Here is a 23,532-nt window from a genome sequence, read left to right as displayed (position 1 = left end):
GCTCTTCATTGTATTGGATCCTCCACACTCGTACTCTACATTGTTCCGGATCCTCCACACTCGTGCTCTTCATTGTATTGGATCCTCCACACTCGTGCTCTGCATTGTTTTGATTCTACAGACTCGTACTCTGCATTGTACTGGATCTCCCACATTCATATTCTGCAATGTATTGGATCCTCCACACTCGTACCCTGCATTGTACTGGATCCTCCACACTCGTACTCTACATTATATTGGATCCTCCACACTCGTGCTCTTCATTGTATTGGATCCTCCACACTCGTACCCTGCATTGTACTGGATCCTCCACACTCGTACTCTACATTATATTGGATCCTCCACACTCGTGCTCTTCATTGTATTGGATCCTCCACACTCGTGCTCTTCATTGTATTGGATCCTCCACACTCGTACTCTACATTGTTCCGGATCCTCCACACTCGTGCTCTTCATTGTATTGGATCCTCCACACTCGTGCTCTGCATTGTTTTGATTCTACAGACTCGTACTCTGCATTGTACTGGATCTCCCACATTCATATTCTGCAATGTATTGGATCCTCCACACTCGTGCTCTGCATTGTACTGGATCTTCCAGACTTGTAAGCTCAGAGACATATTATAACTGGCTCCTAGGTGCCTCATTATCAGAGCTTGGAGATTAGCAATGTTTACTTCAAGAAATCGAAAGTGAGCTTACAGATAATTATAATGTTAGAACCTCTATGTCTTCAGCTATCATCCACACATCACAATAGTATAGAAATTTTGCCTTGTAGGTCACAAAGCCATTCCAAAACACGAAAGGCTGCTAAACACTTGTTCGGCCAACAGCCATGTGTGCCGACTCTTCCGTACATAGGATTTCTTGGCCAAGCGCTCCAGTGTGAACTCAGAGAGCAGCTGCCAGAGCAAAAGGATCAGTCTTTCTAAATGTAATGGGCCAAAACCTTCTCTCGCACAACCTTACCCGTTGGGGCAGAATCGGAAGGCCCACATACACATTAAACTTCCGGTTGAGTTAGCCGATGATATGGGAAGGTTTGGTCTCCTGCGTACAGGGGCCTTTAGACTAGTGCGTACACTGTCTAACAGCCGTACAGGGACCTTTAGGCTAGGGCCCCACTTTGCGTTCTCCTACTTGCAGTTCAGAACGCACGTTTTGGGCTTAATTGATTTGACCAAAGTTTCCTTTTATAGAAATTTAGCGCTGAAAAAGCATGCGTTTTTACCGCGTTTTAGATGCGTTTTCATCGCTTTTTACCTGCTTTTCCACCTGCGTTTTGATAGATGCGTTTTGAACATCTAGACACTGATAAATAAAGTTTAAATAGTCAAACTCAATGAAAAAATTGGAAAAAAGAAACAAATCTATATTTTTGTGAAAAATCATGGAAATAAATTATTTTAATGAAATTATAGCGGTAATATGATATTTAATGGAAAAATAGCAATAATTTATTACATTTCTTATTTTTAATTGTCGGACTATGTGTGTGTGTGTAAAGGGACATATGAAATCATTATTTTGATGCCAAAAAACATGTTTTCTGCACTGAAAAAGCAGGTAAAACGTAGGAATTTGCGGGAATCTTGTTTTTTGACATTTCTCATAGACTTCAATGTTAGCAAAACGCACGCAAAATGGCAAAAACAATTGACATGTTGCTTCTTTGAACGCATGGTTTTTGCCACAAAATATGCAAATTAAACACAGCGTTTAGAAACGCAAAGTGTGGTCAGAAATTTCACATTATCCATAGGATAACATGGTAAAACAAAACGCAAGCCATTTGGCCATAAAACGCAGCAGCTCAAAATGCTGCAGAAACGCAGGTTAAAACCGCAAAGTGGGGCCCTAGCCTTAGACTAGGGCGTACACTGTCTAACAGCCATACAGGGGCCTTTAGACTAGGACATACACTAACAGCCGTACAGGGGCCTTTAGACTAGGACATACACTGTCTAACAGCCATACAGGGGCCTTTAGACTAGGACGTACACTGTCTAACAGCCGTACAGGGGCCTTTAGACTAGGACGTACACTGTCTAACAGCCGTACAGGGGCCTTTAGACTAAGACGTACACTGTAACAGCCGTACAGGGGCCTTTAGACTAGGACGTACACTGTCTAACAGCCGTACAGGGACCTTTAGACTAGGACGTACACTGTCTAACAGCCGTACAGGGGCCTTTAGACTAGGACGTACACTGTCTAACAGCCGTACAGGGACCTTTAGACTAGGACGTACACTGTCTAACAGCCGTACAGGGGCCTTTAGACTAGGACGTACACTGTCTAACAGCCGTACAGGGGCCTTTAGACTAGGACGTACACTGTGTAACAGCTGTATTCACAAGGCAATGGGGTCCACGAAGAAATATAGCTGGGTTGGATGTCGTGGTCACAGTGCCACTTCATAGACTATAAACACTTGTACTATCGTAATCCAAAACATAAAGACGTCACAAAGAATGTTAAGTGCAAGAGCGTGAAAGGAAACGTATCAGCTGGGCAGGTCTTCTCTATGACTAAGCAAAAATTGGAGAAGTATTTTGTTTCACAACAATGAAAAAAAAAGTAGGATTAAAGGTCTTGTTTTTATACCACGGCTCGAGGAAACAAGATTAACTTGTCTGATGACTTAAAGGGACCTGTGAGTCGGTGGAACAGGCCGCGAGAACCTCTCCTTCACATGGAAAAGTCTGGAAAGTCACTTGAGTTATTTGCATTACTTATCTTCTAAAACTTTTTTAAGTGCAGAATGTTTTATCAACTTACAGGACCCGATCATCGGTGCTAGACTATCAACGATCAGTAAATATTTACCTATCGCGGTCATTTAATAACACTGGCAGACCTGCCCATGCAATACAGCATTTGGTGCACATAGGCTGCCATTGTTCTCAGCGGCGCGCGTACAGTGCACTTAAATACATGTATTTGGGCTAACATAAGTATTCACAATTGGGTTAAATTGAAAACTTTGCACCCTTTTGTTTCTACAGATTGTTTATTTCCTTTCACATAAAATGAGTTAACTAAAAATCTGTCAGTGAGTTGATTGAGCTAATTCCGAGGGGAAGTTTGAAACTATTTCTGAGCTCGTCTCTGTTGATTTATGGTTGAAGTTGACTTTGTTTTTGCCTGTGGTCATAGTTCAGGACTAAAATAAAAAATGACTAGAAACTCTCCCTCAGAATGAGCTCACTGGCAGATTTTCTGTTAACTCATTCTGCAACCGGTTATATGCTGGGAAGGAAAGAGCTTACTAAAGCAATACAGTGCAACATTTTTAATATAACCCAATCACGAAAATATTTTTAGACCAAAATACACGCATTTAAGTAAAGAAAAAAGCCTTAAAAGGTGTCCATATCCATTAAACACTGCGCAATCTATTTTTTATTTATTTTTTTCATATTATTTTTAAAAGAGTGGATGTTATATTAATGTTAAGTGTCATGCTGTACAAAGGGCTGATAAGACATAGTACAGCGTAGTGAAGGAGAGTCAAAATAACACTGTAACAGAAGAGGCTGAAGTACAGCAGAATAACTTCTATAACTTCAGCTGGCAGTTCACAGGCGAACCACCAGGGGGCGATATAGTAGTCAAGCAGTCAGGGTCTAGCCAGGAAAGTCAAGTCACTGGAGAAGGAGGATCAAGATCAGGTCAGAAAACAGAACCGAAGTCGGATGCCGGGAGATCAGGTATGCAGAGGGAAATGTGCCGCCCCCGTGCCAGCAGCCGCCGCTGCTCGGATCCGGACCCGCTGTGTGTGTCTGTGGCTCGAGGGGATCCTCCAGACCCGGGGGTCCCGCGGACACTGCGAATAAAAGGGGGACGTAGATGTACGGGCTTGGCCGTATTAAGTTCGTGACGCCACCCATGGTGTGTGGTGAAGTGGGACACCACCGCTGCTGTTATGGGACACCCGGGGGAGATGTAGTGGCAGCTGGGTAGGGATGGTTGCCCCGGGACCCAGTGTCTCTGTGCAGGTTATAGCGACGGCAAAGGTCGGTGCGCCCGGACGTGCGAGGGGATGTTTAGTTACTCACAGTAAATGAATCACATGAGTCTTTTGGTAAACCAATGTGCTGGTGGCAGGCCGCCGCCGCGGCTGGTTGCATTCAGGTCCCCCACCCAGGCTGGTGGTCACTGTCCTTTTCCTCTGCACTAGTTCTGTGTGATATGGACTGCCTGGTCTGGAACTCAGGAGTCCGCTCCCGGACGGTTGTGGGCCTAAGGAGCCGTGCCCGCTGACGCTGACCCATGGGATCTATGGGCCCTGGCGGTGGCCTTATCCCTCTCTGTGGGTGGCCCTATAATCCTGTCCTCAATCGGTTAATTAGCTAGGCCATTGGTTCCGGTCCTGGCTTCAGGGTCCGAGTACCCCCTCTGTGCTACGGTTTCAAAAACGCATCAAAAACGCGCAAAAATGCGGTAAGAATGTATGGGGTTTTCGGTGCCATTTTTGAGCACAAGTGCACTAATCTTTCAGACTCAAGAAATTTCTTGAGAAAAATCCTTTTTCTAGTGTGAACAGAATCTTACTTAGAACATACAGTAACATACCAAAAAGAGACAAAAAGCACAACTTCAAAAAACACATGTAAAAAAATATAAATAAATGCAAGTGACCTAAAAGGTGCAGAAATTGTGCAGAAAATCTGCAACATCAAAAACTCACTAAATGCTCATCATAGGAACTTAGCCTAGACTTTTTTTTTTTTTTTTAAAGAAAAAGAATGTGCGTAAAGGGGCTTTACTGAGGGAATTTCCATATGTATTACCTCCTATCACCATAGTCTAGGCAACTATAACAGATGCCCAGAAGTCAGGCGATCAAAACGAAGCATCTGCGCAAAAATGGTATCATTAAAAACATTAACTCAAGATTAAAAAAAATAAGTAGTCACTGAGCCATAGATCCTGAAAAATGAGAACATTACAGGTTGCAGAAAATGGCGCAAAACGTACACCACTTTTTTTGGAGAAACGCCAGATTTTTTTTTTTAACCCATTAGATAAAAGTAAACCTATACATGTTTGGTGGCTACGAACTCGCAATGACCTGAGGCATCACATAGATACATCAGTTTTACCATATAGTGAACACGGTGAATAAAATATCTCAAAAACCATCATGCAATCACACTTTTTATTTTGCAATTTTTCTGCACTTACAATTTTTTTGCCGTTTTCCAGTACACTATATGGTAAAAGTAATGGTTTCATTTAAATGTACAACTCGTCCCGCAAAAAAACAAGCTCTCATATGGTAACATTGATGGAAAAATAAAAAAGTTACGGCTCTTGGTAGAACGGAAGGAAAAAAAATATGAAAAACGGAAAAAAATCGGCCAGGATAAAGGGGTTAAACAATAGTCATTTACTTAGCAATCTCTGGATTACAATTATAGACAAGACGTAGCGGGTACACTTCTTATCGGACCTTTCTTTAGAAGAAAGCACCATTAAACACAGTTCCTTCAAATTCGCCTCAGTTGTTACTGTCCTTCTCAGCCACTGGGAGTAACGACGTTCTCGGATCTGGATACTCATTTTCCGTCCAACATCGTTCTGGCCTATTACCTCTGATCTGTAAAGGCTGCTTTACACCAGACAATCTATCGTGCGATAGATCGTCGGGGTCACGGTTTTTGTGACGCACATCCGGCATCGCTGGCGATGCCGGCCTGTGTGACACCTCCTAGCGACGCAGTATCGCTCACAAATCGTGAGTCGGGTACTGCTCGTTAGGTTCCATAATATCGTTTAATTTGGTTGATCATCGTTTCCGTGGTAGCACACGCCGCTCCGTGTGACACCACGGGAACGATGACCAGCTCACCTGCCTCCCGCGGCCGCCGCCGGCTCTATGTGGAAGGAAGGAGGTGGGCGGGATGTTTACATCCTGCTCATCTCCGCCCCTCCGCTTCTATTGGCCGGCGGCCGTGTGACGTCGCTGTGACGCCGAACGTCCCTCCCACTTCAGGAAGTGGACGTTCGCCGCCCACAGCGAGGTCGCACGAGAGGTAAGTATGTGTGACGGGGGTTACTGACTTTGTGCGACACGGGCAGCGATTTGCCCGTGACGCAGAAAGGACGGGGGCGGGTACGATCGATTGTGAAATCGCACAATCGATCGTACCATGTAAAGCAGGCTTAAGTTACTCGGGGACTACTACTAAGCATCCGTCTCTAGACGCTACCCATAAGGGTCGCGTATGGCCTCTTTAACAGTTTCAGGTTTAGTTACCGATATCTGTTCTGGCTTACCACCACCCTCCCTGTGTGTTTCTTTGCTCACGCCACTCGTTTGGACTCAACGTTTCAGCCTCCACAAGTCACCCACAGAATGCGACCAAAACATGACTTGACAGACTGTATGTCCTTCCTCCTCACTAGCCGTTCCCTCTCCGAGAGCAGTCATCTCAGCTGTACCTCCATACACTTAGGATCTTTCCAACTGTCCACTGGCTGTTGCCATTTAGAGAAGACCTTTCACTTACCATATCCCTACTATTACACTACATCTTATACTTTCCTATACCGTACATTACTTTCATACATTAGATTAATTCATATGTTATCACATATATGTATTTAAAGGGAAGGTATCGTCAAAAAAAAAAAAAATTTCATTAACTGAAAAAATGTAAAGTAATAATGTTTTAATGTTTTGTTTAAATATTATTATTTGTTTTTATCTGAGCAAAATATATATAAAAAAAAATTAAAAAGTTTGATATTTTCCACTGTTAAACACTAGGGGGAGCAGCTGCTGAAATCCTACAGAAATCCTACTGTATCACACAGGATAGGATTAGATACACAACTCAGCAGACAGTATCACAAAACATAGGATTAGATACACAGCCATGCAGACAGTATCACACGATAGGATTAGATACACAGCTCAGCAGACAGTATTACACAGAATAGGATTAGATACACAGCCGTGCAGACAGTATCAGAAAGGAGAGGATTAGATACACGGCTCTGCAGACAGTATCACACAACATAGGATTAGATACACAGCTCAGACAGTATCACACGATAGGATTAGATACACAGCCGTGAAGACAGTATCACAGGATAGGATTAGATACACGGCTCAGCAGACAGTATCACACAGGATAGGAATAGATACACGGCTCAGCAGACAGTATCACACAGGAGAGGATTAGATACACAGCTCAGCAGACAGTATCACACAACATAGGATTAAATACACTGCTCAGCAGACAGTATCACACAACATAGGATTAGATACACAGCTCAGCAGACAGTATCACACAGGATAGGATTAGATACACAGCTATGCAGACAGTATCACACAGGAAAGGATTAGATACACAACCCTGCAGACAGTATCACCGGTACACACACAGGTACTCATATGCAGTGGCGCGTGCGCACACACACACACACACACACACACACAGCAGCGGCGGCGGCCAGAGCGGGGGGAGCTGCGGCAGCGGGCAGAGAACAGGAGGGAAGGGGGTGTAATTGGAGACGGTAACGGCGGCGGGGGGGAGGGGCGGCGGCAGTAGCAGGGGCAGAGCAGGGGCTGGGGAGAACGGAGGGATGGGATGTCATCGGAGACGGTAACGGGGCGAGGGGAGGGGAGGCGGCCCGTACTCACACATCCCGGCGGTTGACAGGGGTATAGTGGAGCAAACAGCACACGCTGTGAGCTCCACAATAATGGCGCTGATCTCCTCCCTGTGCTGTGATCTGGACAGCCCAGGGGGCGCGTCCACGTCACAGCAGACGCCCACTGTAACATTAGTGAATGGGGTCAGATCCCGACTACTGTTCTCTATGCACAGGGGCTGCCATAAAGGAATGAGTTACTGTCGTTACACACACGGCAAATCCAGCATGGCAGCCCCCAGTAAAATAAGAATTAAATAAAAACTAAATAAGCTGCGATTTTCATTTTGTATTAAAAATACTTGATTTCATAATCACTATTTTTAATACAAAAATAAAAACCCGCGATACCTTCCCTTTAAGAACCCATTTGGTGTCTTCAGGGTTAGGAACTCGACCACCATCAGTAGGCCCGAGCTAGGAAGTAGTTGCAGATGATGAACGAGCAGGAGTTTGCCATAGAGATGATCAGTCATCTGAGTGTCACAGACGTGGAGGAAACTCCTGAAGTACATGTGATACTGCGCTCACTAAATGCAGTAGGCTTGGGATGATGACAAAGGTGATGGCTGGTTTACTATAGTCACTGCACAAAGGGAACTGGCCCTAGAGGAAGGAACCAAAACCCCAGAGCCTGGGCAGGTGAACAACAGCAGGACCCAAGACCATGGCCAGTATCACAGCATAGCAAGCATACAACACACCGCAATATCACAGTAGTGCAGTGTATGGGTGATCATCACGTAATGGCAAGTTCAAGTCTCCTAGTGGATCAATAACAAAAGTGGGGAAAACAGTTAAAAGGGTTGTCCATTACTACGGTAGGTCAACCCCTTCTGATTCCAGGTAAAATAAAAAGTCTATATTCACCTGAAGTTGCAGTAGTTCCAGCGGTGTCCAGACTCGCGGTGCTAGCGCCCCGTGTCTAATAAGAGTCGGACACAGGAGCGAACAGGAAATGAGCGGCAGCCACAGCACTGATATCCTGTTGATTAACTCGTTTGACTGAAGGTGGGGAGACAGAAGGCGATGCCAATAGGATGAGGGGTCCAGGTGATGTCACAACTCCACGAGCCCCGGACACAGCTTGAATCGCGCCAGCCTCAGAGATGAATATAAGCATGTGGAATGAGAAGGGGTTGTCCTAGTAGTGGACTGACATGGGTGACAGAGTCCTGTGGTGTGCGGCTGTAGAAGGTCGCATCGTTTGGCTACAAACTGCTCCCTAACAATCTATTCTTCCTGCTGTTGTGTAAATGGTATCCCATGTATCTTCTCTGCTTGATGTTAATCCCTTTCCTTTTAGGACCCTGCGGGTATCCTCACCTCTCAGTTGTTAATTATCATCTCTTCCCCTTGTGTACTTAAAAAAACTCATTTCCCCTTGGTGTTTGCTGGAGATAGAGTTAAATTCATATACAGCTTGAGTGCAAGGAGTCAATTTGTAATCATCTGAGGAAACATTGTTCTGGGTTAGGGCCCAGTCACACACAACGACTTGCCAGCGATCCTGACAATGATACGACCTGATAAGGATCGCTGGTGAGATGTCACACAGTCAGGCCTAACCAACGACGCAGTAACGATACAGGTTGCAGTAGCGATCTGTATCACGATCTTGGCGGTCACTGTGACCCTGTCACACAGCGTCAAATACAGCGATGTGTCCTGGCCAGCTGGAGCCCGAAGACCAAAAATGAACCAGAACAGTGTGTAACGAGCAGTGATGTCACAGCAGGGGCCAGGTCACTGCTTAGTGTCACACACAGCGACATCGCTGATGAGGTCACTGGTACGTGTCACAACCTGCGACTCAGCAGCGATCTCGCTATGTGAGAAGTACCCTTTACTGTTTCTTTCCCTGAGTCATCTTGGAGATGAGTTGTTTGTTCACTTCCCACTGTATGTGTTCCTGGTGTCTTCTTTAGCACTTAATGGGGTTGACTAAGCACTCATCCCATCCGTTCCTTACCTTGGGCCCAGTTAAGGGTCAGCCAGGGCCAGGTATCCTGCTCGGCGCATAGGTGTGGAACGTATCTAGGGTGGTCAGTGGAGCCAGGGACCAGCAGAAGGTTGGATCAGGAGGTCACCATCTCCCCCTTCTCTAGACAAAGTGTTCCCTCTTCCCTTTCTGCCATTTTTGCTTGGTATTTCTCAATACCTAGCTTGACATGGACAGCCCCTTTAATATCATCCACCCTTTTCTTGGATTGTAAGAAAATAAAATAGCAGTGTTTGTGAATGACCAAACTAATGAAACATATGTATATCATGAGGTGAACAGCAAAATAAAAGACATACAAATGCCAGAATCGCTGCTTTGTGGTCACTTTGATTGCTTAAAAAAATGGAATAAAAAAAAAAGAGAACCAGAAAATTGACAAAACAGTAATAAAAAAACACCAAAACAACAAAACACCTGTTTTGCCCTAATACAACTCTATAGCGCAAAAAGAGAAGTCTAGCCTTAGGCAGGTGGAGAGGCGCAGTGTGACCCACAACCGCCAGGTGGCGCCATATTATGCGACCAATTGACAATGTTCTTGTATTGATATAATGGTGGCAGTAACAGCTTTCCCTCCAGTACAGGACAGCGCCTCCCCCGGCCCCGGCAGGTACAGCAGGGTGAGCCTGATATCAGCGCTGCGGGCGATACTCTGCAGCGCTGCAGGCTGTCACTCCCGTGTGTGTAGCGTGTGTGCCCGCTCCAACTACAAGTCCCAGCATCCCCGGAGAAGAGAGGCGGGCGCAGTGCGGCGCCGGACATCCTCCTGTGCCGGCTCCCTGCAGCATGGCGGCGGCGGGCTCCCCGCTCCACACACAATAGCCACTTCCTGATCCAGCCGTGTGGGCGGAGAGGAGGCCATGGCGGTAGTGAGGAGGCGGGAGCTGTGTGCATGCTGCAGTCCGCACTACTCTCCCTATCATCCTCTGCTCAGCAGCAGGCGGGGGCACAGGATGCAGTAATGGGGGCTCTGTCCGCCGGTGCACTGCCGTGTATGTACGTCACCTCAGTGCCTTGCAGCCCCCGCCGCCGCCGTGCAGGTCATTACTGGAGCGCGCTGGATGTGGCGGCGGATGCCCGGACACTGCCCTCCGTGCCCTGGTGAGCGGAGCCCGAGCCTGCGCGATGTTCCGCCAGCTCTGCAGCCGCCTGGTGAGTGCGACCTGCTGCCGCCTGATGCATCGTTATATTATTACCTTGTCCTCTAGCCCCTTCTGCACTAATCTGTCATTGCTGTATCGCCCAGTGCCAACACTACATATCCCAGGTCCATCCTGTGCGCTGCGTTATTCATTGTATATTCACTCACAGTATATACAGGCATTACCACACCCGTGTGATAGATCATTATTACAGGAAGCCTGCTATATACCCCTGCTATATACCCCTATATATACGGAGGGATATAGGTATCCACTGCCTGGAGGATATGCTGCTGCCCATTGCTGGTATATATCATACATTGCAGTGCCATCCACGCTGCCGCTGGGTGATAGTGAAGCCGGCGGTGACCGGTGACATCCAGGGGTAGGAGCGACCACGGTCACCGGCACCGACACCGGAAAGCCCCAGAAATCTGTCCGGGCTGATGGGTGATCACAGATCTCATTACAGACAGGAATTTCCACATTGTGCGGAGGGGCACGGAAAGTGATCACTGTCGCGTGTGGATATACAGTGTGTGCATATATATATATATATATATATGTATATATATATATATATATATATATATGTATATATGTATATGTGTGTGATATGAATATGTGTGTGTGTGTATATAGCCTGTGTGTGTATATGGATATACGGTAACGTATGTATGATATGAATATAACATCTGTGTGTATATTTATGTGTATAATATGTATATAACAAGTGTATGTATATAGCGTATGTATATATAACGTAAGTGTATATATGTATACAATATATATATAGTATATATGTATAATGTGTCTATATGAATATAACATGTGTACATACTTGTGTATAATATGTGTATATATAACATGTGTGCATATGTATATAACGTATACAGTGTGTGTGTGTGTGTGTATATATATGTACAGTATATAGCCTATGTTTGGGTATATGTATATAACGTATGTGTGGATATGTGTGTGTGTATATAGTATGTATATAACGTATGTGTATGAAATGAATATATTGTATATATGTACATATTTGTGTATATGTATATAATGTGTATAACGTATATGTGGATATAATACGTATATAACGTGTATGATGTGAATATAACGTATGTGTATATAATAATGCATATAATTTGTATATAATGTATGTGACGATGTGTGTATATAATATGTATAGTATACAACGTATGTGTGGATATAATCTGTGTATGATGTGAACATAACGTATGTGTATATATTTATGTATATAATGTGTATATAACGTTTGTGATGATATGTGTATATAATATGTATACAGCGTATGTGTGGATATAATGTGTATATAACGTTTGTGATGTGTATATAATATGTATACAGCGTATGTGTGGATATAATGTGTATATAACGTTTGTGATGTGTATATAATATGTATACAGCGTATGTGTGGATATAATGTGTATATAACATTTGTGATGTGTATATAATATGTATACAGCGTATGTGTGGATATAATGTGTATATAACATTTGTGATGTGTATATAATATGTATACAGCGTATGTGTGGATATAATGTGTATATAACATTTGTGATGTGTATATAATATGTATACAGCATATGTGTGGATATAATGTGTATATAACATTTGTGATGTGTATATAATATGTATACAGCGTATGTGTGGATATAATGTGTATATAATGTTTGTGATGTGTATATAATATGTATACAGCGTATGTGTGGATATAATGTGTATATAATGTTTGTGATGTGTATATAATATGTATACAGCGTATGTGTGGATATAATATGTATATAACATGTGTCTGTATATGTGTGAATATGTATAGAATGCATGTGTGGTATAACAACTGTATATATGTATATACGCTGCGTGTATATATAATATATAACCCCCCCTATCCTTGCGGGATCCTGAGCGGTGGTCTTGGTTAGTATCCGCAGTTACCTGTGTATGTGCCCCCCTCGGTGATGATGACCCTGCTTGTTTGCTGTCCCCACACATTAGCCTGTGTATGTTGCACCCTTCCCCGGTCACACAGGAGGTGGCGGCAGACGCGGCTTCCTGGCTGGTCACACTATTGTTCTTCTATGGACACATGGCACTGTTGTCATTCACTACACAGTAATGAGTCTCATGCACGCTGCACTTTTTTTTTTTTTTTTGTCTGGTATTGAACATAGACGCAGCAGAGCGGAGTTTGTCATTCATCTCTTTGGAGCGGTATGATTTGTACGTCACTACACCTGACGTGAGCGAGACAGTTGTAGAAATCATGGCAGACCCCAAGCCCTCCTGTTCCGCAGTCAGACGTATACTGGCGTCTCCCTGTTGCGCCTGTGTAGGCAGAGTGCACTATAGCAGTAAGCAGCTGTCTTGTACTTTTAGCACCACTCATATCCTGGAGGAAAACCAGATCAGACATGTTAATAACCTACATGCCTGATCCTTCATATTTGGGTTCCCTTCATACTTGTGTATGGCCAACTTCAGGCTCTGTTCACACTAGTTTTTTTTTGTTGTTTTTTTTTCTCTCTATTTTCTGATGGATCCGTTATCCCACATTTCCAAGTGGACACTGATTAACCCCATATTGAGGTTCCAGCATTGTAGGTGGTACGGATCGCAGGCTGACAACCTGTGTGATCTGTAGCAGCGGTGACGGCAGCTTTCGCGTTAGACTGTTGGAGTTTGGGCTTTTTTTCTGCATTGGGACGTGAGCGACGATGACTATGATGATTGATGATGTCAGTACTTGTCCACACTTTTTAGGTAGGAATTTGTCTGGTTTTGCGTGGGTAGGGCTATGTGCACACAGTGCGTTTTTCGGGTGTGTTTTTGAGCTCAAAACTGCATGACTTTGCTTCCCCAGCAAAGTCTGAGTTTTTCTTTTTTGCTGTCTGCACACAACTTTTTTTTTTAAGCTGCGTTTTTGAGCTTAAAAAAAATGGACATGTCAATTCTTTCCTGCGTTTTTCTGCGTTTTCCGCCCATGCAATGCATTGGAAAAACGCAGAGATCAAAAACTCAGCCAAAAACGCACCAAATCGCGGGTAAAAAACGCATGCGTTTTTGGCCACGTTTTTTTGCCGCGGGTGCGTTTTTGTGCGTTTTTAGCAGCCAAAAACGCAGCGTCAAAAAAACAGACTAGGACAAGACACGAGGCTCCTTACACTGTTCCAATATCTTAGTCTGTGTGACTAGATGGGGTTGGCATTTCTTAACTTTTCTTAACCTATGGATTTAATAAGCTGCCATACAGTTTTTCTGCTGAATCTCTGGCAGCACCTCCTGCAGAAATAAAGAATGAGGCATGCTGAATTTCAACAAGTCCGAATCTGCCTTCCCCCTACATCAGCTCATGGGGGGAGGTCACACAAAACATTCTTGTTAATAACACTTGACAGTTATCACAAATGTACAGAAAACATTTAAAGGGGGTCCAGGTATCTGATAAATCTGCAGTGACTATGTAACTGCAGCTGTATGAATCCTAACAGTGTGCAAGGCACGCACTGTGTAGGTTCTCTTGTATTGCCGGTGAGACTAGGTAGTCGTGTCCATCCCCCTCATTTCCAATAGATGTGTCCAGCTTCTCTCCATACAAGTGATTTGAGAGAAGCCAAGAATGGCTATTCAACACGTGTGTGAAAATCACATATTTGTGGTCAAGTGGCCACCCGCTCTCATCAACAATATCAGAGACTCCTGACAGCGTGCACCCTGCACATTGTCAGGATTCAGAAGTCTGCAGCCATATAGTCACTGCAGATCAGATTTGACAACCTTTCTAAAGGTTTATTAACATTAAACGTCACCTATCCCCTGCGGTACAGCAACTGCTCTAAAATATCCCCATCTTAATGGAGCGGATTCGTTTTTATCAGTAGTCTAATAGACAATGAATGAAGTGGTTGTGTGTATATTAGAGCCCCGTATCACAAAGTTATCACCGATTTCTATAGCGAACTAATTAGTTTTAATGCTGATAGTTAAGGCCTTCATACACATTAGATGGCTGTCAACCAAAGAAAGCTGCTGCCGATCATTTGACCGACAACCATCACAACCGTTTCTCTACTCGCCCATTCAGCCCCATCCTCTCTGTGAGAAAGCCACCAACGGCCATCCTCCCTTGTGAGGACAAGGCGATCGACAATTCCAAATCGGATGTGCTCGATCGTCATCTTCTCCAATGATCTGTTGGCCGGCACCCTCCTGCACAATAGTGTCGGCTAAACCCATTGATATTGGGTTTAACCTTATATAAAGATTACATCACACTCAGAATATCCTCGATTTACAAGATGACCCTCACCCATCATTGAAACCTGGGTCTCAAGCCCTCAATGTATTACTGCGGCATGATGTAAGGATGGCTGGTCCTGCAATCTCCATGTAATATCTTTAGATCCTTTGATTGGACGGCACGTGACATTCCTCCTCACTGCTGTCTTCTTCTAGTTATTATTGGGGTCCCAATAGGGGGTCCGCCCTCTTGTTCGTAGAATAATTCCCCATCCTGTTGTTGGATATAAATGTCCTTCAGGACTTTTAAAAGGGTTGTCTTCTCTAATGTGATCAGGAGCGCGCTGCCATCCTGCTTGCCAGGACTCGGTGTGCTGCTGAAGATAGACATTTCGGACCAGTGTCATCATGGCAGCGTCGCCGATCGAACTGAGCGCTCTCCGATACTGTAAGCACAAGCTGCTTTTCCTCTCCAGCATCTGAGGAGCGTGGGACGCAGAGGCTGGTCGCATCCAGAGGGGATCAGAACAGCACTTGTAAGCGTTGTCCTCATTACCACGAAGAATGGCCACCTCCGTAACACCTCAGAGGTGGCTGACAAACTAGACAAAGGGCAGCATACTGTAAAATGTCTATGTCTCCATTCTTGAAAACTGAGAGGATTTTTAATAAGTGAATTGGCAAGTTGCATGTTTTTATAGGCCCTTTGCTATTTTACTCATTTCAGAAGATGAGACAACCTTGTAATCGCTGTCAGTTCAGTGGTTAGCACTGTATGGTGGCTCAGTGGTTAGCACTGTATAGTGGCAGCTTTGTGTTGCTGGTTTCCTGGGTTCAAATCCCAACAATTACAACCTCCGCGAGGAGTTTGTATGTTCTCCACGTGGTTGCGTGGGTTTCTTCGGGGTCTCCGGTTTGCTCCCACACTCCAAAGACATACTGATGGGAAATTTAGATTGTGAGCCCCGATGAGGACCATGACTATCACATCTGTAAAGCTCTGTGTAATTAATACCACTATATAAGACCCCCTTCACACGTCTGTGATGAAAACGCACATTTTTCATGGTCTGTGGTGTGGGTGGGAGTGTGTGTTCTCCGTGTGCTATCTATGATAGCACACAGACAGCAGGAGCTTCTCCAGTGCTGCTGCGTCCGGGTCTGCGGTGTAGTGAATATGCATGAGCTTAATGAGCGGGCCCAGAAGCAGCAGCAGCGCCAAAGACAGCAGCGCTGGAGACAGGTAAGTATAGAAAATGATTTTATTTGAGACAGATCTGTTTTGTCCGGACATGTCACACTGATGTCACATAGATCTCATCAGCGTGTGGGCCATGTGACACCTGTGCTCCTTGAGACAAACAGACATGTCGCTGTGTGGAGCACATAGACACGCATCTGCTCCACATGGACGTATGGTCCATGTGAAAACATGATGTGTGCGCAGACCCATTGATTTTAATGGGTCTGCATAGGTCCGTGTCTCCGGTACATATGAAAACGGACTTTATACGTAACGGAGACACGGTAATAGGTTGTAGACACATGGCAAATAATTGGGGGGTCATTAAGCTGTATAGTTTGTAAGTCAAGTATACCAAACGGCAGGTGTACACCACAGGACGTGGTCAATCAACTCGCACCTTCATCAGATCCCAGAGAGAGACTGAGGGCATCCTGTGAGGTGACGGCGGTGCCATTATTGTTCAGTGACCATTTTTACCACCAGCTCTTTCTCCTGGAGGGGCACTGTTATGAGGATTGTTTCACAAGTGTTATCAGGCACACCAATAAGTTTCCTTCCAGCTCTGCAGGTTTCCATGTGTATTGTGACTGCGCCTGCATGGAAAGAGGCGGGAACCGGATCTCACCCTCAGCCCTGCTGGATCCATATCAGTGAGATTCCCAAGATACCATTATATACCACTGATAATGCAGGATCCTATATAATCTTCTGTGGGATCTTTACTTTTTGACCCTCTTGTTCTTCTCCGCAGTCTTTAGTATGGGCTACGTGTATATATATGTGTGTGTGTGTGTGTGTGTGTGTGTGTGTGTATATGTATGTATGTATGTATGTATGTATGTGTGATATGACCCAGCTCGGCAGCACTTTTATTTTGCCCATCATGGCTGCTCTGTGCTGGCAGACAGTCGGTGACTACGCGCTGGAGAGATGTTACCATGGAGATATATTAATCTTTTTAATATGGAGTCTGTACAGACTGACTATTCAGTAGGTGATGAAAGCGCCAAGATGGAGCAGACGCCATTGGAAGCGCCACAGTAATGTTCCTCGGAGATGGATGCGTCTCCTTGGAGTTGTCTGTCTGCCGCTTGTGCCTTTGTGATAATTGAAAAGCACAGATTACATTCTCCGAGGTAAATTCAAGCCAAAGACAAGATGTGCGTAAAGTCTGACCTTCCCAGAAACATGCACACCTGGCTCAGCTGAGCGTCCATGTGCTCTGAATGGGGGGGGGGTGAGTCTGTGCCTAACACCTTCAGGCCCCCCCCTAATGTGGATGTACACCTTGTTATTAGAGCTGGGAATTTGGCTTTATTTAGGGCTTCTGCAAGTGTCAATGAAATTCAGACTAGGAATGCGCTACACTGCTTTGGGGGGCTACGCGACGTTGCACAAGGGGGGGGGGGCTACGCGACGTTGCACAAGGGGGGGGGCTACGCGACGTTGCACAAGGGGGGGGGGGCTACGCGACGTTGCACAAGGGGGGGGGGGGCTACGCGACGTTGCACAAGGGGGGGGGGGGCTACGCGACGTTGCACAAGGGGGGGGGGGGCTACGCGACGTTGCACAAGGGGGGGGGGGCTACGCGACGTTGCACAAGGGGGGGGGGGCTACGCGACGTTGCACAAGGGGGGGGGCTACGCGACGTTGCACAAGGGGGGGGGGCTACGCGACGTTGCACAAGGGGGGGGGGGGGCTACGCGACGTTGCACAAGGGGGGGGGGCTACGCGACGTTGCACAAGGGGGGGGGGGGCTACGCGACGTTGCACAAGGGGGGGGGGGGGCTACGCGACGTTGCACAAGGGGGGGGGCTACGCGACGTTGCACAAGGGGGGGGGGGCTGCGCGACGTTGCACAAGGGGGGGGGGGCTACGCGACGTTGCACAAGGGGGGGGGGGGGCTACGCGACGTTGCACAAGGGGGGGGGCTACGCGACGTTGCACAAGGGGGGGGGGGCTGCGCGACGTTGCACAAGGGGGGGGGGGGGCTGCGCGACGTTGCACAAGGGGGGGGGGGGGCTGCGCGACGTTGCACAAGGGGGGGGGGGCTACGCGACGTTGCACAAGGGGAAGGGGGGGGCTACGCGACGTTGCACAAGGGGAAGGGGGGGTGCTACGCGACGTTGCACAAGGGGAAGGGGGGGGGGCTACGCGACGTTGCGCAAGGGGAGGAGGGGGATACGCGACGTTGCGCAAGGGGAGGGGGGGGGCTACGCGACGTTGCACAAGGGGAAGGGGGGGGCTACGCGACGTTGCACAAGGGGAAGGGGGGGGTGCTACGCGACGTTGCACAAGGGGAAGGGGGGGGGGCTACGCGACGTTGCGCAAGGGGAGGAGGGGGATACGCGACGTTGCGCAAGGGGAGGGGGGGGATACGCGACGTTGCGCAAGGGGAGGGGGGGGCTACGCGGCGTTGCACAAGGGGAGGGGGGGGGGCTACGCGGCGTTGCACAAGGGGAGGGGGGGGGGCTACGCGACGTTGCACAAGGGGAGGGGGGGGCTACGCGACGTTGCACAAGGGGAGGGGGGCTACGCGACGTTGCACAAGGGGAGGGGGGGCTACGCGACGTTGCACAAGGGGAAGGGGGGGGGGCTACGCGACGTTGCACAAGGGGAGGAGGGGGATACGCGACGTTGCGCAAGGGGAGGGGGGGGCTACGCGACGTTGCACAAGGGGAGGGGGGGGGGCTACGCGACGTTGCACAAGGGGAGGGGGGCTACGCGACGTTGCACAAGGGGAGGGGGGGGCTACGCGACGTTGCACAAGGGGGAGGGGGGGCTACGCGACGTTGCACAAGGGGAAGGGGGGGGGGGGCTACGCGACGTTGCACAAGCGGGAGGGGGGATTACGCGACGTTGCACAAGGGGAGGGGGGGGGATTACGTGACGTTGCACAAGGGGAGGGGGGATTACGTGACGTTGCACAAGGGGAGGGGGATTACGTGACGTTGCACAAGGGGAGGGGGGGATTACGTGACGTTGCACAAGGGGAGGGGGGATTACGTGACGTTGCACAAGGGGGGGGGGGCTACGCGACGCCGCACAAGAGGAGGAGGAGGGGGCTACGCGACGCCGCACAAGGGGAGGGGGGGCGCTACGCGACGCCACACAAGGGGAAGGCTACGCGACGCCGCACAAGGGGAGGGGGGGGGCGAACCAAACCGCAAAGCATCAAAGGCTTATCTGAGGCTTTTAAGTTCAGGTCAGGAGACCCCGCGGATAGTCTGCATAGTGGTCCGTGCTTGGACCGAGCTTCACAGATATTTACAGGAGCCCCTCTAAAATCCTCATCTTGGGAGTGCAAAGAGTGAAGAGGTTACAATGGCCTCTTATAACGTGGATGGGTCTCCCGGTTGCGATGCCGCATTGCATCTAGTAATTTACAGCCAGGTTCTCCTGACCTTCTTCATGTTGCATTTTTGGTTACAAATTTCTGAGACGTTGAAGAATTGATTTATCCGATTTAGTGAGTGTTTGCCTATAATAGATTATGGCCTCCCCCTTCCCATTGTATCTCATCAGAAAAAGTGGCGCATCGGGGGAGACATCAGACCCCTCAGGTGAAAGATGTAAAGCTGCAGGGGAGGGATGGATTTGTCAGGATGGATCTGTTTTCCTGAGATGAGCGGTGCAGGAGGTGTGCGGCAGCTGCTCGTCACTCGTCCTCTGTAATGAGGGCTGGAGGTGTTAATTGCAGGATGAAACATTGAATATTCTTGTGTATGTAGTCTGTTTTTACTTTTGAGAATCCAGTTATTGCAATTTTTCTTTAAAGCACTAGTTTCTCTACGATACCTCTTTATACTGAAGGTTTTCGGCCCTCGTGTTTTTACACTATATATATATATATATATATATATATATATATATAATAACTCCTTTGTGTTTCGCATGTACTGTGTCCATAATGGAGAAAAAAATAATATTTAATACCGATTGATTAAAGAATTTTGTGTTTGACCAAAAATGGAGGAAGTACAAGAGTTCTGTCTTCTCAAGTGACCACATCCTGCAGTTTTACTTTTGAAGTGGACGTGTCTCCTGCTGACATATAAACTTCTTTATTTTATTTTTTTATCGCACTTCTCGGTAATTGTTATTCTACTTTCCAATGATGTCATTTTCTGTCCCTTTTGCAGCTCTGTTTTATTCTAGTGCATTAGAGGGAATCTTTTTGCTGGTTTTTTTGCTATGTAATCTGAGAGCAGCATGATGTGAGAGCTGAGAGCCAGGTTTCAAAGATGTCACTTACTGAGCTTTGTGCTATTTAAAAATCAGTGTTTTATCAGCAGGAGACTATCACTACAGGATTACCTGTCTTATGACCTCTCGCTCTGTATAGCCACTAAATAGCAGTTTTTTGCCTATGCACAGTGTACACAGGAAGTTTTAAATCATTGTTGTGAGCAGTGTTTTACAGAGCTTGGCATTCAGAGCACTGCAAAATCTTCAACAGAAAAAACTGTGATTGTATCAAAATGACAACAAGCAGAGCCCAGTAAGTAACAAATCACTGGAATCAGGATCTCAGCCCCTAAATCATACTGCTCTGAGATTACATAACAAAACCTGCTGACAGATTCCCTGTAATGTGTAGGACGTTGGTTAAGCCTGAGATGCATGCACTCCGCATATGTGACTTTTAGGCATTTACACCCGCCAGTCAGCTGATAAATCACCACCAAGATGGTCCGAAGTTTTGGTACCGGCCTTTTTTGGACCGGATAGACAGAAATCTATGTGCACAGAATGATCGTTAATACGATTGTTCTGTGTGCATAGAATATCATGTTAGGGTATGTGTCCATGATCAGGACTCACTGCGTGCTAACCTGCAGGTTTGGGAGTCTCCCCCACAGGAGAATGCAGGAGACTGCAGCTGCTTGTACCCACAGTCAGGGTTTGGGGTGCTGCGGTCTCTCACTTGTGTTCTCCCTACGGAGGACACATGCGAATCCGCAGCAAACAATTGACATGCTACAGTCTGGAAAGACGCTCCGCAGGTTAGTGTTTGCTGCGGAAGAAACAAGCACAGTGGGCACGGGATTTCTATAAATTCCTTCCTCTGTGCTTGTACTGCTCAACGCAGCATTTTGGACACAGCGAAAACACTCTGCATCCAAAATGCGGCAAACGCTGATCGTGGGCACGTACTCTTATCGGCAGCACATCTCCTGTTTACACTGGGCAGTGTACTGGATGTAACACTTACACCTGCTTAAAATCACTTATCCTGACGATTGAGCTGGAGCCCCCCATATATTTAAAGGGAACCTGTCACCAGATTTGGGGACTATAAGCTGCGGCCAGCACCAGTGAGCTCTTATATACAGCATTCTAGCCCAGACTGCACTGTATAATGTAAAAAACACATTTAGAAAACTCATCTAGGGGGTGGTCTGGTCCGATGGGTGTCGCTGCTCTCCGGTCCGGCACCACCTCTCTTTGGCAATCTCCGTCCTCCTTCTACCCAGCCCCATATGGATGACTTGTCCTACGTCAGGGGTTGGGAACCTATGGCTCGCGAGCCAGATATGACTCCTGATGATCTGACTTGCAGACAAATCTTTAATAAAAAAAATATTGCATTTACCGGTTTGTAAGACGCACTCTCCAACCCTCCCCCCCCAAATCGCATATGGCTCAACATGGTGGCACAGGGTCGCTAATACTGCAGGCTCTTGGGGTGTCATGGCGGCGAGCTGGTGGACTGCGGGCTGCTTTCAATCTCCCACAGTTGACAAGATCGACCTCAAGAAAATTGAAGCTGTGCTTGCGCACATAGGACTCCACAGCCATTTTCTTCAAGTCTATCGCGTCAATCTGCGGACACGCCACGGCCATTTTCTTGAAGTTGATCTTGTCAACTGCAGGCGATTCAAAGCAGCCCACCTTTAGATCAATGGTGCCCGCCGCCGTGAAGCCCTACAAGCCGGAGCAGTATTGCCGACCCTCCTCACACTGACCCTCTTGAGCCGCAACTCCCCCCTCCTCCGTACCTGAAGCATCACCTGTATGCCGCCTGGGATCTTCTGATCCACCGCCACCGCTCCCCCTGGTGAATATTTCTGTCACAGAATTACATTTTAAAATATGTGGCGTTCATGGCTCTCAGCCAAAAAGGTTCCTGACCCCTGTCCTACATCATCCACACAGGCCGGCATTGCGCTCCTGCACAGCCGCATTGTGATCTGCCTTGCTTAGAGCAGATGAAAGTACTGTAATGCGCATGCGCGACGAAAGGTTAAAGACCGCCTGCACATGTCCACTAAAGTACTTTGATCTGCCCTGAGCAATGCTGGCCAGTGTGGATGATGTAAGATGTGTCATCCACATGGGCCTCAGAAGGAGGAGGATGGCGATCGCCGCAGAGAGGAGGCACCGGACCAGAGAACAGCGTCACCCATCGGACTGGACCACCCGCAGGTGAGTGTAATAAGTGTTTTTTACGTATACAAAGCAGCCTGTGCTCTTATATACAGTAATCTAGAATGTTATATAAGACCTCACTGGTGGTGGCTGCAGGTTATAAGGGACAAATCTGGTGACCGGAAATAAAATGGCGGCTGATTGGATGGCTACTTCTTCGCACCCCCCATACATATGCTGAGATGTTTGTGTTTCGTAAAGAGGAGTGGAATATGTGGTGGCCGGACCGGTCCCCCCGGATACTTACTGTCTACAATGTGAACCACGGATCAGACATGTTGACTTTATCATGTCCTTTCTCCCAACATGTGCCCCATACACAGTATAGTGGTAGCTGGTGGTCGTGTTCCTTGAGTAGTTGTCCGTTCCCATCATTTTTGGCCAACATGAATCTTCTGTGGATGGGTGCCCTGACCCGTAGATCGCTTACAGTAGTGTTAGGGCATTGAATGAAAGATTAATGTCTAATTACAAACGACTTGGACGTAAATCTCTGCCCACGCTGCCAGCCGCTTATATCTGGTGTCACTTAAGCCTCATGAGACCTGGGCTCCTAAGGTTCAGATATTAATAGCAGGTTCCCACACACAGGCCCGACGGGCACCTGCGCTCTACAATGACCAGCCTACAGGGAGGTTTGGTGGAACTGTTTTACTTTCTTCCTCTTGATGTAAAATCCTCAGCACTATATTTATATTATGGCTTTTGGCTGCATACACAGGATTTCCATCTGAAAAATCTAGACAGAAAATTTCTGTGTATCCGATTTATGCCCT

At 47.0% G+C, this 23,532-nt stretch overlaps 1 protein-coding gene across 1 annotated transcript in view; it reads left to right on the top strand.

The window, feature by feature from the left end:
- Window positions 1-10,470: 10,470 nt before the first annotated feature.
- Window positions 10,471-23,532, top strand: part of LOC142251825 (phospholipid-transporting ATPase IG-like) — a 223,007-nt gene continuing 209,945 nt past the window's right edge. Inside the window, exon 1 of the mRNA XM_075324873.1 lies at window positions 10,471-10,828. Coding sequence (XP_075180988.1) covers window positions 10,802-10,828 — 27 coding nt within the window. The 5' untranslated portion in view covers window positions 10,471-10,801. The remainder of the gene's footprint in view (window positions 10,829-23,532) is intronic.

This window comes from Anomaloglossus baeobatrachus, chromosome 9, assembly GCF_048569485.1.
Source record: "Anomaloglossus baeobatrachus isolate aAnoBae1 chromosome 9, aAnoBae1.hap1, whole genome shotgun sequence".
Taxonomy (NCBI): Eukaryota; Metazoa; Chordata; class Amphibia; order Anura; family Aromobatidae; genus Anomaloglossus; species Anomaloglossus baeobatrachus.
The sequence above is the reverse complement of the archived record's forward strand: the minus strand, read 5'-3'. Positions and strand labels throughout refer to the sequence as shown.